General features: G+C 41.8%; 1 protein-coding gene across 3 annotated transcripts in view; it reads left to right on the top strand.

Annotated features, from left to right (window-relative positions):
• STK39 (serine/threonine kinase 39) overlaps positions 1 to 17251 on the top strand; it is a 304821-nt gene that overhangs the window by 164415 nt on the left and 123155 nt on the right. For 2 of the 3 annotated variants that reach the window (XM_032355849.1, XM_032355851.1), the window contains 2 exons: positions 8864 to 8986; positions 9084 to 9113. In XM_032355849.1, the coding sequence (XP_032211740.1) occupies positions 8864 to 8986; positions 9084 to 9113 (153 nt within the window). The remainder of the gene's footprint in view (positions 1 to 8863; positions 8987 to 9083; positions 9114 to 17251) is intronic. The other variant, XM_032355850.1, reaches the window with a different exon arrangement.

Raw genomic sequence — 17251 nt, 5'->3', positions numbered from 1 at the left:
GGAGTTGTTACTGTCCTTCACTGACCAGCCTCCGGGGCAGCCCCTCAGCAGATGGCTGTCCTCTCCTCTGCAGTCCCGCAGCCTCCCGTCTTTGCTGGGGCATGCCCATTTTAGTGACATCCTTAGCTTATATGTCTGTCCACTTCTCTGGATGGTGAACAGTATACTCCGTGGTGTAGGCTATTTTTTCAACTTATCTTTTGTCTCGAACTTGCCGTCAGAATAGCTATTGAATAAAACCTTGCTGACTGAGTGAATACATGAGTGATATTTTTTATAAAAAGGCTCAGGCTGGTTCAGTGTGTCATCCATTAAATGCAGTACAGAGTAAGGCAGCATAAAGTTGCAGGCACAAATGCCACTGGGGGGAACTGGCCAAAGCTCCTTGGAGTAGAAGAAAGGAGAGAAGTAGAGAATGTCAAAGGGCAGATCAGGTCAGGGCAAGTACATAATACATATCTGAGAAGATGGGCGTTTGTACATAACTGGATTGCGGGGTGTCTTAAGGGGTATGGTGGGAACAATGTCTTGAAAAGGTCTTTTGGAGCTAGGGTATGGAGGGACTTGGATATTAAGGAATTGGGACTCTTTCTACAGGCACTCGTGAACTCTTGTCATTTTTTTTAGCAAGAGTGCTCATGTGTGAGTAGGGCACTATGAAGGATAAAATAGGCAGGAGATGAGTGGCCAGGAGGTTGATAAGCAGTTTATTTTAACAGGAGAGGCGAAAAAAAGCAGTGTCGAAGTTGGACCTGATCTCACACAACAGCAGTGGAGGAAGTAGAATTTGCAGGATATAACATTTGATAGATTTGGGTTGTGAGAAAGAGGAAATCTATTAGTGATAACAGCACCTGTCACATCTTGAGTGTTTGTTATGTGCCAGACATCATGTTAAGAACATTAAGAACTTTAGATGACTGTGCCCCCTGGCCAAGATGACAAGGGGTGGCGGAGGGGGAATGGTATTTCAGAAGCGCTGTTTCATTTTAACCTGAAGTGGAATTTTATTTTAAAATACTTTGTATTTGAAACAACTTAAAAGAAGTATGGTCCTTATTAAACCACTGCCCAGTGAAAGCTGCATGCAGACAGTTTCTGTAGACAATTTTTATAGTGAGATGCTTAGTAGAAGTAATATATCTACGTATTTCTGTATTCTGGGTGAGAATGTGCAAACAGAGGTAAACTAGACTAGTACTTTTCTATCTTTCATACTTTACTTTTCTCATATTCTATCAAATAATCAAGATTCCAAATTGTTATAAACAAAATGCATAAGTTTTCAGTGACATTTATGTTTATTATTGATCTACTGTCATATTAATATTTATAAGAAGTTTGAGAAATTAATTCCATGCCTTAACTGGCAGAGATGTATATTCCATTTTACAGAATACCTATAAGGTGTAAAATTCTTGATCTTGTCTGCAGAATTTATCTAATTATAAAGGTAAATTGGAAATAAGGGAATCTTTATTTTCCAAATCTAAAGATTAGGGGGGCAAAAAGTGTTCTGCTGAATTGGAACACATTGAACATTTAGGGACTTAGAAGAAGTAAAATACCTACTGATAAAACTTCTATGCAACTATGTTAAATAACACATTATAAAAAACAATTTTATTTGAGAATACATCATTTGTTTTCCTTTCTGACTTTGTATTAAGTGATATTATTTAGTCTCTTGACTTGCAGACTTGGCACCAGTCATCACAGATCCTATTTTTGCATCATCTACCACAGTTTTTCAGGGGTCACTCTTCTCACTTCCATTTGCATTAAAGAGGAATAGAACACCATGTTTCCTCCGATGCTTTTCATAATAAATGTTATCCCAAACCGTACGTGTTGGTTTAAATAACATGAAGATAATTGCCTCCCTCAATTGTACCTGGACTGATATATGTTTGATTGGTAAAAATCAGTTTGCGCGTATTTTAAAGGTATGTTATTTTTAAAGGTGATATTTGAGAGGCTTGTACAATAGAATTGAGGTAGTTGCCATTGTAAACTAGCTATTCCCAGGAATAACTACAAAGCTCATGTGAAATGTCTTGGTCAGAATTTATAACATTCCCGTAGGGTGAGTCTCCCCACCCGTGCTGTGCTAGTAAACGCTGGGGGAGTTTGGCAGTGAGGGAGGAGTGCAAAGCCTAACTTGTACAACTTTCCAATTTCCAGTGTATAAATACTCCTACTGGGGCCAATTTTACGCGACCAGTGTGAGGTCAACCGCCTTGCAAGCGTTGTGAGATTTTAACAGTGGACTCTCCTCAGCCGCTGCGAGCCGGCTGCAGCGTGGAGATCTTCACGAAGGTCGACAGCCCTAGAGAAGTGTCCCAGTGAGGCTGGGGGTCGAGCGTTAATGAACGGGCTGGAGACGGCTCGCTAGAAATTGATCGGACACGCGTATCCCACAGAGCATTTCGGAAACAAGACTGGGAGACGACGTTTCCAAGGTCATCAGCTTAGATGAGAGGGGGGAGGCCACGGAGAGCGTGTGCTCTCTTGAGGAGACCGTGTCTGGCAGCCATGTGTGCTGTCAAGACGGAACAAAGAACAGCAGGACACGGAAGGACAGAGAACAGTAGAGGGAAAAGGGTGCAGGTTTGGAGAGAGCATGAAGGAAAAGAATGGGATTCAGCCGTGTCGACGAGCTAGCATTAGGCCAACAGAGGGGAGCGTTCCAGTACACAAGGATGAAGTGAGGAAGTCCTGTGGGGGAGAGGCAGTCTGGGTGGCCTGCTCGGGACAGGTGATCTTTTGTACTGAGATTAAGGAGTGCGGATGGGCCAAGCAAGCCAAGGCAGCGAGCAGAGACGATCTTCAGAAAAATCCTGTCAGAAGAATGTTGAGCGCGAGAGGGGAGAGGGATGGAGTGACTGCTTGCGGAAGAAACAAAATCGGGGCCTGCCCCGCTTTGGGGTGAAAGTCTAGGAGAGACTGAATGTGTTTCTGGTGGAGGTAGAGGAGCAGGGCCTGGCTGGAAATTTCTTGAAGGAATGAGTAAGTGTGTACATAAATGAGCACGCAGGAGGTGTTGGCTTTCAGAGGAAAGGGGATCCGTTTTTCCTTCACACAAGAGGGAAGGAGGCGAAGGTGGGTGGAGGGTGTGAAGGAGCTGATTAGAATCCTGTCAGAGGGGTGGGCGGAGGCCGGATGGACTGGGTGCCCCAGGGTGGCAGGTGGATCTGTTGGAGATGACAGGCGCTGGGCAGGATAGGGCTCCCATGTGAGCGGCAGCAGCGGAGCCCAGCTCTGGAAGGCTGGGGTCAGACTCCTGCTCTTCCGTCCTGGCCCCGGTTCTGCCCACCCTATGGGCTGGGCCAGGCCTTTCACCTCCCTGCACCTCATTCTTCCCTCAGAAAAATGGGGGAGCACAGTGATTCTCAGCGCCTGAGGCTACCCTGAAGATTAAACTCATTAAGGTATTTAAAGTTCTGAGAGCACTAAGCACTAAGAACTAACTTACAGAAACAACAGCCGGTATTTATGGGCTGGGGAGAGGGAATAGCCCAGGAGTGATCGATCAGCACCGTGCTTCAACCTGAATGAGCTTATGAATCCCCTGAAGCTCCTGCTAAAGGGAATTCTGATTTAGTGGTTTGGAGTAGGGCCCGATTCAGCCTTTCTAATAAAGCTCCCGGTGATGCTGCTGCTGCAGGTATAGGAGCCACACCTTGAGGGGCAGGGCTGTGGCCGTCCTGACACCCCGCCTAGGAGTGGCCAGCCACCATCTCTCTTGGCACTGGGCACATGGCTAGTCTCCCATTTGCTCAGGACTGAAGGCTGGGTATTTGGACTGAGCCCCTCGGATTTCCACCCAGGTGTGATTTGTCCAGGGAGGGGGCAGGGTCGAGGGGTATGGTAAGTGCAGCACAAGCAGAGTCAGCTGTGGGCTCCAGACCTTCTAAGATGGGGGTGAAGCCAGGAGGGCTAAGGGAAGAGGCGAGGCAGGGCCGAGGGCCAGAGAGCACGGTGAGGCCGGGAAGTAGGCTTGGGACGGAACTGTCAGGTCGTAGGATATAATGTCAGAGTAGAAGACAGAAGGACAGTAAAATATTTCCTGCTGAAAACGTAGTCTAATTTTATTTATTTATTTTTAAAGACTGTGTTTATTTATTTGACAGAGAGAGAGAGAAAGGAATCAGAGTGGTAGAGGGAGAAGGAGAAGGAGGCTCCCTGCTGAGCAGGGAGCCCATGTGGGGGCTCAATCCCAGAACCCTGGGATCATGACCCAAGCCAAAGGCAGTGTTTAACAGACTGAGCCACCCAGGTGCCCCTAATTTTTTTATTTTTGGTAATTTGGAAGGCTTTTTGTTTCCTTGGCAGCACCTCAAAGGTGTTATAAACCGCAATTAATTAGAAACATTTTTAATTCTTCTGGTCAGTAGAATGCCTGATAAGGGAAACGTTACTGGGTATTTTGCTTTCTACCATGTCCGGGTCACTCAGGTTCAGGCTGTGGTCAGGCTATAAACAGGTGGAGAAGTGGAACACAGGATTTCTATCGATGGAGAAATCATTCCGAGGAGACTTTGAAATCCTGCCTCTAGGGAGACGTTAATGTAGTCGTGGGAGCCGCTGGCAGGTGCCTTAGAAAGAGGGGCCATGCAGGATTGGACAAATGCTGCTTAATTTTGGCCAGTACTCCTTTGAGTCACATTCGTTCTTTGTTATAGAAAGACACTTGAACTTCTAACATCTTCAACACCCTGTCTAGATGGCTCTTCTGCTGACTGTCTTCTTCTATCTATCCTTCATACCTTTTTTCCTGTTCTGGTATCAGGGGCCGGGAGTCAACGTGACATGTTGTGCAGAGACCCTGGGTCATGGGTATTTCTCGAAAGCTCGTGTTGAGAGGGTCACCACTGAGAACACTAGACCACTCCGGGGACTTCCCCGTGTTCTGCCATTCCCTGTTCCTGCCTGCTTCATCCTGGCTTGACATCAGCAGTAGCTCAGGAGCCACATTGTTTCTCTGTCTGTCTGTACCTGACTTGTTTCCTGGTGGGAATCCAAACTTTGGTTCATTTTTTAAAATGGATTTTCATAAAGATGGGGTTTTGAGAAAGGAAGGAAAATAACAAATCAATGGAACTGCTCAACCGTATTTTTTGCCCAGTCTTGGGAATAAATGTTACTGCATGCAGAACTTTGTCTAACCTCTCTGTTGGACCTGAGGAATTTGTGGACTCATGACTGAGCTCCTTTCTCTGAGAAGCATTCGATTCTTTTTCTAAATCCCCAGCTACCACTTCTTGGCTTTACTAAGTGGTGAATTTGTTTAGCTGAATGAGAGCGATGCAACAATCACCCCCATCTTTGTCGTGGTAGGTGATGGGGAAGGACGGAAGCCTTTACACATGTTTGTTTTGAAATTTTTTTTATTTTGTAGTGTATTCACCAGTTCTTAAATAAGAACCCTGTTTGTTAAACTATGTGAAACTTACTTGCTTGGACTTTGGAAGGTGGAAGTTGTTTCCCAGAGTCCCTGCAAACTCCCTTCAGGGATGTCACTTTGTGGAATTGCTTTGTGGTCTTTTCAGTGGAGGTCAGTGTCCCATAAATACACGGTGAAACCCAGTTTTCAAATTCTACTGCATGTTCTTTTCCTTCCTGTAAACGACAAGGGTGTCCTTAACAGATCTGTATTCTTATTCTCGTGACTCCTCTACCAATATTTTCTGCCACCTAGGTTTTATAATGTTTTTGTCTTAATTTCTACATTTATTTGTTCAGTATTTATTACTTAAAGGCCCACGCCACCATTTCTTTCAGTGCCTGAGGCTATAATCTTAGACATGTTGCTTTATCTTTCTCTCTCCCAGCAAGTAAAACTAGGAGGGAGACAGCCAGGGTTCTAAAATAAAATAGAAGGTGGCCATTTACTGTCTGTAGTTGGATCCTGCCTGTAGAGACAAAACCCGCCGATCTTGTAAGCAGAGGAAAAGGGGCATAAAGGAAATTTTAGGATGTGAAGCTGCACTATCTCTAGTGTCAGAGATTTCCTTGGTGTACTCTCTTAAAGTTTTAGTACTTGAAGAATACTAATTCACCAGCCATGCTTGTTTTTTTGCAGTTTTGGTAAAGGTATTGTTCTGGGGGGCCCGGCTGGCTCAGTGGTTTAAAGCCTCTGCCTTCGGCTCAGGTCATGATCTCAGGGTCCTGGGATCGAGCCCCGCATCAGGCTCTCTGCTCCACAGGAGCCTGCTTCCCCCTCTCTCTCTTCCTGCCTGTCCACCTACTTGAATCTCTGTCAACTAAATAAATAAAATCTTTAAAAAAAAAAAAAAAAGTAGAGTTCTGTTTCTGATACAGTTCTCCTTGTTTTCTCACTTCCTAGTTAATAGTATGCTTTGTAATAGACATTCTTTTAATGTAGTCATTAAACAGTGTTTTCTCTTTTGATATAGTCATTATAGTCATTAACACAGATTTTCCTTTGCTATCATCAGGATTAGTATTGCTAAGAAAATAATTTTATTGTATATGTCAACAGAAAATTAATTCTCTTCAGGCACCTGGGTGGCCCAGTTGGTTGAGGATCAGACTCTGGGTTTCCACTAGAGACATGATCTTGGGGTCTTGGGATAGAGCCCCACATAGGGCTTTGTGCTCAGCGTGGAGTCTGCTTGGGATTCTCTCTCCCCTCCCTCTGCCCCTTGTCTGTGTGCACTCTCTCTCTAAAATAAATCTTAAAAAAAAAAAAAGAAAAGAAAATAAAGAAAAAGAAAAGGAATTATTTTCCCTTCCTCTATCCATTTCTTTTTTTTAAAGATTTATTTATTTATTTATTTGACAGAGAGAAAGAGAGATCACAAGTAGGCAGAGAGGCAGGCAGAGAGAGAGGGCGGAAGCAGGGTCCCCGCTGAGCAGAGAGCCCCATGCTGGGCTCCATCCAAGGACCCTGAGATCATGACCTGAGCCGAAGGCAGAGGCTTAACCCACTGAGCCACCCAAGTGCCCCTCTGTCCATTTCTTTATAGTTTTAAAGAGCAGTCTGTTCTGAATGTCTCGAAGGCATTTCAGCATTTTTTCCCTACACTACTTTGCCAGCATCTATTAGCACATTAAAATCACTACCATTAGGTCTTTTTCAATGATTCAAAAAATGTAAACGGAAAAAAAAAATCTTATGTCAAGCACAGAAGAGGTTGTTTCAAAGGTGAATTCATTATTTTTGGAATGGAGAGAAGATTGGTTTTTTTTAATTGAGTATAATTGTTTGTAGTGATGAATAAGTGTTTCTTATTTTTTAACTTTCCATGTTGGGGTTCAGATCTTCTAGACCAAATGCTTAGGCTTGTTTTTACAGGTTCCATGCAATAATGTCTTTAAGTCATACCCAACCCCGACCCTGTGTTAATTTTGAATTGACATTAACTGAACGTGTATGTAAATACTTAACTTTACATTTAAGGTCTGTGGTATTTCCCTTAGGATTAATGAAGCTCCCACGATATAACTAGCTAGTTTCTATTATGGAAAATTGTGTTTTCTTCCCATTTACTCTTACAGAGTCTTCACAGGATGTTTTTAGATGACTTCAGTTTCGTAGTCATCATTCGATGGTGTAAGTCCCACTTTTTTTTTTTTTAAGATTTTATTTATTTACTTGACAGGGAGAGACTCAGCGAGAAAGGGAGCACAAGCTGGGAGAGGGAGAAGCAGGCTTCTCCAATGCGAGCTCGATCCCGGGACCCTAGGATCATGACCTGAGCCAAAGGCAGATGCTCAATGATTGAGCCACCCAGGCACCCCTGAGTCTCACATTTGAATGGGAATCTGAAGGCTCTTTTTCTTCCTTTAACTTTGTCCTTATGACCCTGTGATCATCAGTCATGTTCTGGACCTTCATTTCCTCATCTGTAAAATGAGGGGGTGAGACTAGACTGTCTCCAGGGTCCCTTTCCCCTTGAAGTTTCTCCAAATCAGTGGATCCTGGCTCTTACGTTCACATGTTCATTTGCTACATTGCTTTGTTTAATTATGTCTGAGTCCATTTTTTTTTTTTTTAAGACAAATTACTTTGGTCAGAGACTCATCATTCTCAGTCACCCTGTCCTTTTAAAAAGTTTTGCTTTTTCACCCACACCAGGCATTGGGAAAGCATACTCCTGAATCACATCTCTACCCTAGTTCAAAAAAATTTTGAAATTCTTGCAGAAGACTGGTATAAACTGTTTAGATGATCTGGCATGGTTGCTGATTATCTTGCTCTGTTTCTAGCAATCCCCCAAGTCTCAAAATTGTTACAAGGTGTGTTAAGAATAGTCTGATGCTGTTTTGTTTTGCTCAGGTAGGCTGAGCAGAATCCTGGGAAAACAAGTGTAATATCAGGTTTTGAAAAAGAGCAAGATAGCAATAGAAGCGTATTTGCTTTTTTTTGGGTATAAGTTTTAGATCGCTGATACACCCCTGGATTCCTTTGCTTCATTAAGTTGCCTGACTCCCCTGCTTCCCCTCTGTCAGCAGTCTGTTGCTCGCTTGCATTTCCTTAGGCAGTCTTGAAGCCGGCCACATGGCCTTTAATGTGTAGTAGTTAATGACGTGTTAACCGAAGCAAAAGTGAACGATGGGTTTGATCCTGATGGCTGATGTGCGTGGTGTTCGTCCAAAATATTTTGTTCTTCATGTGTGTAGTGATGTATTTCAGCAACACAATAGCTTCAGAAAGAGGACAAGTATGGGAGTTTGCAGACTGTGGGGTCTTTCTGAGTACTGATCGCCATCCCTGAATTCATAGCCAATTAGGGTGTGCTCGGGGTAGGGGTGCGCTGCGTGACCCAAGCTGCAGTCCCAGTGAGCTCTGTTCGTGTTCCACCAGTGAGAATCGCGCCGGTGTGTTTTGCCTCAGGTGAGAAGAGTTCCTGGGTCAAGCGGTCACCTTCATAAAACCGAGGACGGTGACTGGGAGTGGAGTGACGACGAGATGGACGAGAAAAGTGAAGAGGGGAAGGCAGCTTTTTCTCAAGAAAAGGTAAGGGACATGGATGGTGGCGAGCTAACCTGTGCACGTTTTCTTTTTGTGGCATTTTGTGCGTGCGTGTATTAATGGATCTGCAATTGCTTTACAGTCACGAAGAGTAAAAGAAGAAAACCCAGAGGTGAGTGGTGGTTATTTATTTAAAACTTTTTTTGCCCACTCACCCTTGCTCTCCCCCCTTCCCGCCTCCACTGCCCCTTGCGGGTCAAAGTGTGACCCATTTGGGGGAAGAGACTTCAAAATTTTGTTCTTGTGGAGTAGCAGAAAAGAAAAGGCACGTCCCGATTCTGACTGGGTTACTTCTGGGCGTTATAAATTGGGGCAGGTGATTTTACTCTTTGAGCCTCAGTTTCCTTCTCTGTCAGATGGTCATGATCATACTACTTTTAAATTGCTCTGAGGTTTGAGGAAATCATGCACATAAATGCTAACTGGGTGCTCAACTTAGGATTCTGTTGATCTCAACTCTTCATATTACTGTCCTTTAGAAAACACAATAGGCACACAGGCAGACTCTCTTCTTAGATTTTTTTAGTTTACAATAAAGCAGATATAAAATAGTTGGAAACTTGACATTGAATCTGTTGGTCTTGGCTTTGCAATCTCCTGGGTCGCTTAGTAGGCAAGGAACACTCCTCAGCTTCCCTTTGAGAACTGGTCATCTTTTGATTAACTTTACTTCCTCCATCTGGTTAATTATCCTAATGCCTAATGATGACTAGAGTTCAAAAGACTTGGCTACTTCTCCTAGAGAAAATTTGAGCATATTAAAATAGCTCCAAATATTTTACAGACCTAGTAATTAATATGTGCCTTGATAAATTCTCATTAAGAAAACAGAAGACTTTAGGTTACAAATGATATCCACCCCAACTTTTTTTTTTTTTTTTTAATTAGCAGACAGACATTTCATTTTGATGTAAGGAGGTAAATCTTCCATTCCACCACAAGGGGCAGTAGCCAGCAGACCCTTCTGAGAAGAGCCCATTGGAGGGGCAAGCTATGGCTTCCCAGCATTCTCCCCTCCCTCTGGTTTCTTCTTTCTTTCTGCCACTCCAGTACACCTTCCCTAGGGATTTTTCAGACTGCCTGCCTCCCATTGTTACCTGTCCTTCAGTTCCTGTTTCTTCCTATGTTTATCGTAGGGATTAATCTTTTCATTTTGTACATAAAATAATAAACTTCATCAAAGAAGTTATTTATCCCTCTCTGTTACAAGCCACAGTGATGAGCTCCCATCACCCCCTGGCTACCCACTGGCTTCACATGTGTGCTGGTTTTTAGAATGATCGTAACTGGGTGTCGTGCACTCTGCTCTCTCCCTGCCTACTTTCCTGTTTTATCCACAGTGAAGTGCAGAGTCAAGGTTTTTCATCTGTTTCCTAGAGTGTCTCTAACTATGTCCATCCTGCTTAGAAATAGAACAAAATAATGTGATTCAAGTAGCAGCATGATGCAGAAAGCATTTGTATTGGTTCACTATGGGATGTCTTTATTGCAACGTATCCACCGAACCCTGCCTTTCCTAGTGCAGACAAATGGGTGTGGGTCTTTCCTCTTGAGGATTTAAGTTTATTGGGACACTGTCCTTCTCTGTGCTAGAGGAGCTTGCTCTGGTAACTGTGCTGATATTTGGCTATTAACAGTATCTTTTTGGCAAGAATATTATTCTGCAGAGATAGGGGAGAGTAACAGATAGCATGCTGTCTGTTAATCATCGTCGCTATCGACCTTCTTGGGTGGGATTTGAAAGTCTTTGGCATTTCTCTGTGTTTCCACTCCTTTGATTTCCCAGAGGCATATGTCTGTTCCCATGCTGGTTTATAATTAAGGAACACATAGATAGCCTTATTTTTGAGGGTTCATGTCTTTGAATGTAAACACTTGTGCCACATCTTAGGAATAATCAGCCCCACCTACTATTTTGCATAGCTTTTCAGGCCAGTTGTTTTGTTTTGTTTTTCAAGGTTGGCATCGCAGTATCTTGAGCTGTGTTAAGTGCAGCTACAATGATGGTTCCTCTAGCCTTTGAACTTTTTTTTTTTTTTTAAGATTTTATTTATTTGACAGACAGAGCTCACAAGTAGGCAGAGAGGCAGGCAGAGAGGAGGAAGCAGGCTCCCTGCTGAGCAGAGAGCCCAGTGTGGGACTCCATCCCAGGACCCTGTGATCATGACCTGAGCCGAAGGCAGAGGCTTAACCCACTGAGCCACGCAGGCGCCCCTAGCCTTTGAACTTTTAATTAAAGTAGCTCCCTGACTTGCCACTTGCCTGAATTCACTTTTTGCAAGTGATGCAAAAAGTATTTATCTATTACAAGAGGAATTAGAATTGTTGAATGTGTAAGTAGGCAACACACACACACACACACACACACACACACACACACACACACGATGCACACTGTTTTAGTAGGTTTTAGGGATACGTCAGTGAGGAAAAAAACCATGAAATCCCTGTTCCTGCGGTGCTTATATTTTGACGGGAGCCAATAGACAATAAGCAACAGCCTTCATAAATCAATTTGTGGTTTGTTACAATGGAATAGGAGCAATGGGAAAAAAAAATAGTGGGTGGGAAGTACAGGGATGTGGTAGGGGGTTTTATAATTTTAAATTATAAAACCTGGTTATTTATTAAATTATAAAACCTGGCTGGTCAGAATAGGTGTTATTGAAAGGGACACAAAGACTTAATAAAATTCTTCATACGGAAGACTTAAGTAGAAAACTCAAAGAACCGCTTTTATTTTGTTACCCCTCTCATCCTGTGTCTGACAGAAGTCTGCAGAATTTTCTTCCAGAATTTTTTTTCTGCTCATTTATATTCAAATATGTAAATAAAGAAATCTATATCCTATTGACAATGTGAATGGGATTACAAACACCATAAACTTATTTTTTATTGAAGTATAGTTGACATGATGTTACATTCGTTTCAGGTGGACAACATAGTGACCCCACCAAAATGTTTTTTTTGGTTTTTGCAACTTGTATTCTATCTTGGAAATCTTCCCATGTTAGTTATTGTGTAGATCTGCCTCTGGTTTTTAACTGCCCGGTTGTATTCCTCTGGGTGGATTGAAATGGTTTATTTAACCATTAACTTCTTGGTGAGCATTGAGGTTAGGATGATAAACTGCATTCCACTCACATTTTGTGCAACTTGACAGTTGCACATGTCAAGGGGCACATGTGCAACTGAAGTAAGGAATTAAAAGAACTGTGATTACTTCATTTGACAGAATCTGATTTTGAATTTTTAATAGCTGCTACCTGAAGCTAAACCCCTTAAATATCTCATATTTCTGTTTGTCAGTTGTATCTGAGTAAAGCTGAGAATAAAAAAGCAGTGGCAATTTACAGAGCCTCTGACAGTGTACCTTATACTGTTAAACATCTTTTAGGATGAAAATGCTTATCTGTGCCAAATGGTACATTTAAATGCCTGTGTTTACATTTTAATAAGCTTTTCAAGAATGCTTGTCATTTAAATTGCAGTTTATTTACTTGACTAGAAGCCACTAGAAGATGGGGCTGGTATTTTATTCATATTTACGTTCCTTGGTGACATGAATACCCATACACTGAAATGGACATTAAACAAGTGCCTAAAAAGGTGTATTGTATTTGTGGGTGGGTCAGAGGTGAGGGGAAAGTAATCAGAAGATGTTATGTAATTGAGCTGAAGTTCAGAGACAGCAGTCCTACTTGGTAGTTCCACCTTCAGACAGAGTAAGAGGCTCCAATAAAGGGGGGAGCGTTTTAGATGCTTATTTGTAAAGGGCTGTTTGGCTTCCCTGGGACATATAAGGCAGAATGTCCAGGTATTACAGCATTCGCTGGAGAAGGAGGTCAGGGTGGGATGTTTGGTAGAGCGGCCGTGGTAAGATGTGCCTGGTACTCAGCCATGTTTGGAAATCCTCTTAAATCCAAGAGAATTTCCAGTGAAACCTGTAAAGTGCCCGAGTTATACCACTTGTCTTGAGATTTCATAGCCAAACCCATAGTAAAATTGGTCCTCCTATGTTCCTAACCTGATGTTTTTAGAAATAGCCTTGAAAAGTATTAACTACAACCTACTAGTAATTCATAGTTTGTAGTAAATAGGTAATTCTTGCTCATTTCATTGATTTATTATAATATTCCACTTGGATGGTAGAAGTCGGTGGTAACTTAAAGCTGACTATATTGTTAGTGTAACTGTGGTATTAATAATGAAGTTAATTGAGCAAATATTTAATCTGTGCCTGATTTTTTACATGAAGGAGTATTAGGTACTGTGGCATTGTGAGAATTATACAAAAGCAAAGCAGAGAGCCTGCTTTCTGGAAGCTTAGCTCTTTGGAGATTGGGGTCAGGAGAGATATTTGCAAGACTGGCTTCCTTAGGTGGGGTTTCCTAGCATGTATGCCATCCTGTGTTATAGCCCTGCAATTGCACTCCTGGGTATTTACCCCAAAGATACAGATGTAGTGAAAAGAAGGGCCATCTGTACCCCAATGTTTATAGCAGCAATGTCTACGGTCGCCAAACTGTGGAAAGAACCAAGAAGCCCTTCAACGGATGAATGGATAAGGAAGATGTGGTCCATATACACTATGGAGTATTATGCCTCCATCAGAAAGGATGAATACCCAACTTTTGTAGCAACATGGACGGGACTGGAAGAGATTATGCTGAGTGAAATAAGTCAAGCAGAGAGAGTCAATTATCATGGTTTCACTTATTTTTGGAGCATAACAAATAGCATGGAGGACATGGGAAGTTAGGAGAAGGGAGTTGGGGGAAATTGGAAGGGGAGGTGAACCATGAGAGACTATGGACTCTGAAAAACAATCTGAGGGGTTTGAAGTGGTGGGGGGGTGGGAGGTTGGGGGAACCAGGGGGTGGGTATTAGAGAGGGAACGGATTGCATGGAGCACTGGGTGTGGTACAAAAACAATGAATACTGTTATGCTGAAAATAAATTAAAAAAAAATACTGAAAAAAAAAAACAACCTTTCAACTATTACCTCATTATTGATCTTTTTGACCAGTGATTTGGGAATCTGTTTTTGTCAGATTCTGAAAATAATCAATACATGTCTTATAATTTTTAAATCCATTTTGCTTTATATCCTAATTTTCTGTATAAAAGTAAAATTGCCTTTATCTTTACATTCCTACCTTCTTTGGGTTTCCTTTAAACGAGGGAGATATTTGCTAAGGCTTCTACTAAAGAAGCTTCTTTTTACAGAAGCCCCTCTGTTGGGCATGAAAACAAATGGTTTGCAGCCTTGGCTCCACATCAGAAAAACCGAAAGCTTTAAAAATGCAGATGCCTGGAACTAGCCCTCACATCATGATTTGGGAGTTGGGGATGATGTCCAGGCAACCCGGATTTGTAGGAAACTGCCCATGTGGTTCTGATACGTGGCTAGGATCAGGAACCACTGGCTGGGAAAACCACACCACTTGCTCTGAATCCAGAAGTCCACACTGAAATCCAAGAAAGTTGTGTGCTCAAAATTTCTGAAAATTTGTTTTAAATGTCAGAAATCTCAAGAAAGAAAAAAGAGAGGGAGAGAAGAAGAAAAACCATGAAAGACGTTTCAGAAACTTCTTAGAGAAATTGTCCTGATTTAATCAAGGTCCTGGAGCCAGGGGAAGGCTTGTTGACCAAGGTCATGAGAGCTAGACTGAGGGATTTCATTACAGAATCTAGAGGAGGTTAATTGTGAAAACGTTCTGTTTCCCGACTCCGGTATTTTGTTCTGAGGAGAAAATAAATTGGGTGTGGATTTCGGCTGAGTTAATTTTACTGGAGATTAGTCACAATGCAAAAGCTAAATTTATTGCTTACGTTTACTCATTGCGATTGCCTGATTGTTAGAACTGCCGTTAGCTTTTTTAGTGTACTTCTGAGGACCTCGTGGTTTCCAAATGCCTGTCCGCTCTTATACATATTTGTCTTATATCCATTTGTAGATGGAGGCAAAGATACGATTTCTCCAAATTTATTATGCTTGGTTTTGTCACCACAGACGGCTTTGACTCCATACTTCCCTACCACCATTTTCTAAAAGATGTTCGTATTTCCAGTGACTGGCTTTCTGACTTTTTGTCGTAAATGTTAGATTTGTCATCAGAAATCTTCTGTATTTCTGAAAATAAACCTATTTTGCAATAATTTCATATTTCGAAGAAAGTGGCAAAGATAATGTGAAGTTCCATCCACCCTTCACCCGCTGTGCCCTTCTGTGTGAGCCTGGTACAGCTGTCACAACAGAAGCGGAAGTGCTACCTTACCGTCAGCTAAACCTCAGACTGTGTTCATATTTCACTAGTCTGTCCACTAATAACCTTTATTTCGTTCCCAGGCTCCAATCCAGGATAACACGCTGCTTTTAGTTAGCCACAGTAATTTTAAAAATAGAAAAGAAGATTAGAGCTCTGTGGGAAATTAGCAGACACTGTCCCTTTCTTTTCTCTATTCTGGGATCTTTCCCTCTCTTTCACCCAGTATCTGTTCTTCTCTTCCCCGCCTATGAAAACCCCCATTTTCTCAAATGTGCTTCTTAAAACAAACTATTTAAAAACCAAACAAACAAACAAAAAAATTCCAATAAGCAAATTTATATTACACCATGATCACACTTGCCTAATATGTTAGTTTTCTTGTAAGTTTTTGTATTTAAAAATGTATGCCCATAATGGTGAAATTTGGGTGACTGGAATTGGCTGCCAAGGAAGATGTTTTGACGGGAAACTTCGCTCCCCACCACTCCTGTGCATCTCTGCATGTTTTCCTGAGCAATTCCCTGTATAACTTGTGTACTGGTGAGAGCTAGAGGCTGGTCCCTTCACTACCTGCAGGGTAATGTACCTGTGGAGTGAGGTTGCACAGGGTCCTTGGGGATCCAGCCCCCCATTAACTAGCTCTCCATTCTGATGATAGCCCAGGAATAAGGAAGTAGGGCAGGAGAGGGGACCTCCCTAGGAGAAAGAGAAGTTTTCATCTCTAGTAACTGCCATTAAGGTTTTTCAGTTTAAAGTAGTCTTTTGACTAGAGGTAGAATATTCTCTAAGTGCTAACGTGGGTTTTGGTTGCATCTCAAACCTTACTTCAGATCTGGGTTCAGTCAGCCTGAAGGATTCTTTACAAGAGATCATTTGGTGTAAGCCCAGGTTCTCTGGCTGGTTAAAGAATACAGGTTGTTTGTTCTTCTTACACATTTCCCCCCAACATTTTACTATGAAGATTTTCAAATATATAGCAACACTAAAAGTACTTTACAGTGAACATTCGCATACACATAGATCCTACCATTACTATACTTTGTCAGTCCATCAGTCCATCTTCACTTTTGATGCATTTCAAAGTAAATTACAGACAGTAGTAGACTTCCTCCTATTACTTCATTACTAACCTAGTTATTTTGAGGAAGCCCAGAGAATAAGAATTTTATTTCTTAAACTTTAGAAAACTTGCTGCAAAAAATTTCTGATGACTTCTGATTATTTTAGAATTGATAGTAGTTTTAAAAAATAATATATATTCATCATTTCATTGCTGTTCCTCTTCTAGTTTTTTTTTTGTTTTGTTTTGTTTTGTTTTTGGTCTTTCCAGTTTTGTTTGAGGGCAGAGTTCACAGAAGTAAGGCTTGAGGGAAAAACTCTTTTGGTATCACATTAGGATTGGATTTCCATTTCGAGGGAAAATAATAACCTATTGCTTTGGCTTTTCTTTTGGGGAAACGTGTCTTAAAAGTCCAACTATCTTTATGTGTTTTTTAAATCCAGTGAAAAAAAAAATTGTTTCAAGTAATGATTAAAGTTCAAGTCATGGTTAAATGTTACTTATCCTAACATCCTTTCAGTGGGGACTTTTAACTTGAGGCGAAATTCTGTGACAAGAAGAGATGGTCCTAGAGCATCTCTCTGCTATCAGATTTAAACTATCAAATAGTCCCTGCCTTTTCACTTTAGCTCGGTGATTCTCTGAAAGCATAACGATCACCAGGGTGCTTGTTGAAGATACACATTCTCTCTCGTCTCTGTGAAATTCTGAATCCTAGGCTAGGCGGGGCCCAGAGATCTTTACCATGTGTCCTAGGTGATTCCAATGAAGGTTGTCAAAGATCACATTTTGATGCAAAAAACCAGCTTAAAATTACTTAGGCAAAATTGTCTCTGATAATCAGGACTTGGTGTAAGCATGCTGACCTTACTGTCTCATTTTGGTTTCCTTAAGTGCTGTAATGGTGCCTCTCTTAAC

The sequence above is a fragment of the Mustela erminea genome, chromosome 8 (assembly GCF_009829155.1).
Source record: "Mustela erminea isolate mMusErm1 chromosome 8, mMusErm1.Pri, whole genome shotgun sequence".
NCBI lineage: Eukaryota > Metazoa > Chordata > Mammalia > Carnivora > Mustelidae > Mustela > Mustela erminea.
This window is presented reverse-complemented; position numbering and strand designations above follow the sequence as displayed.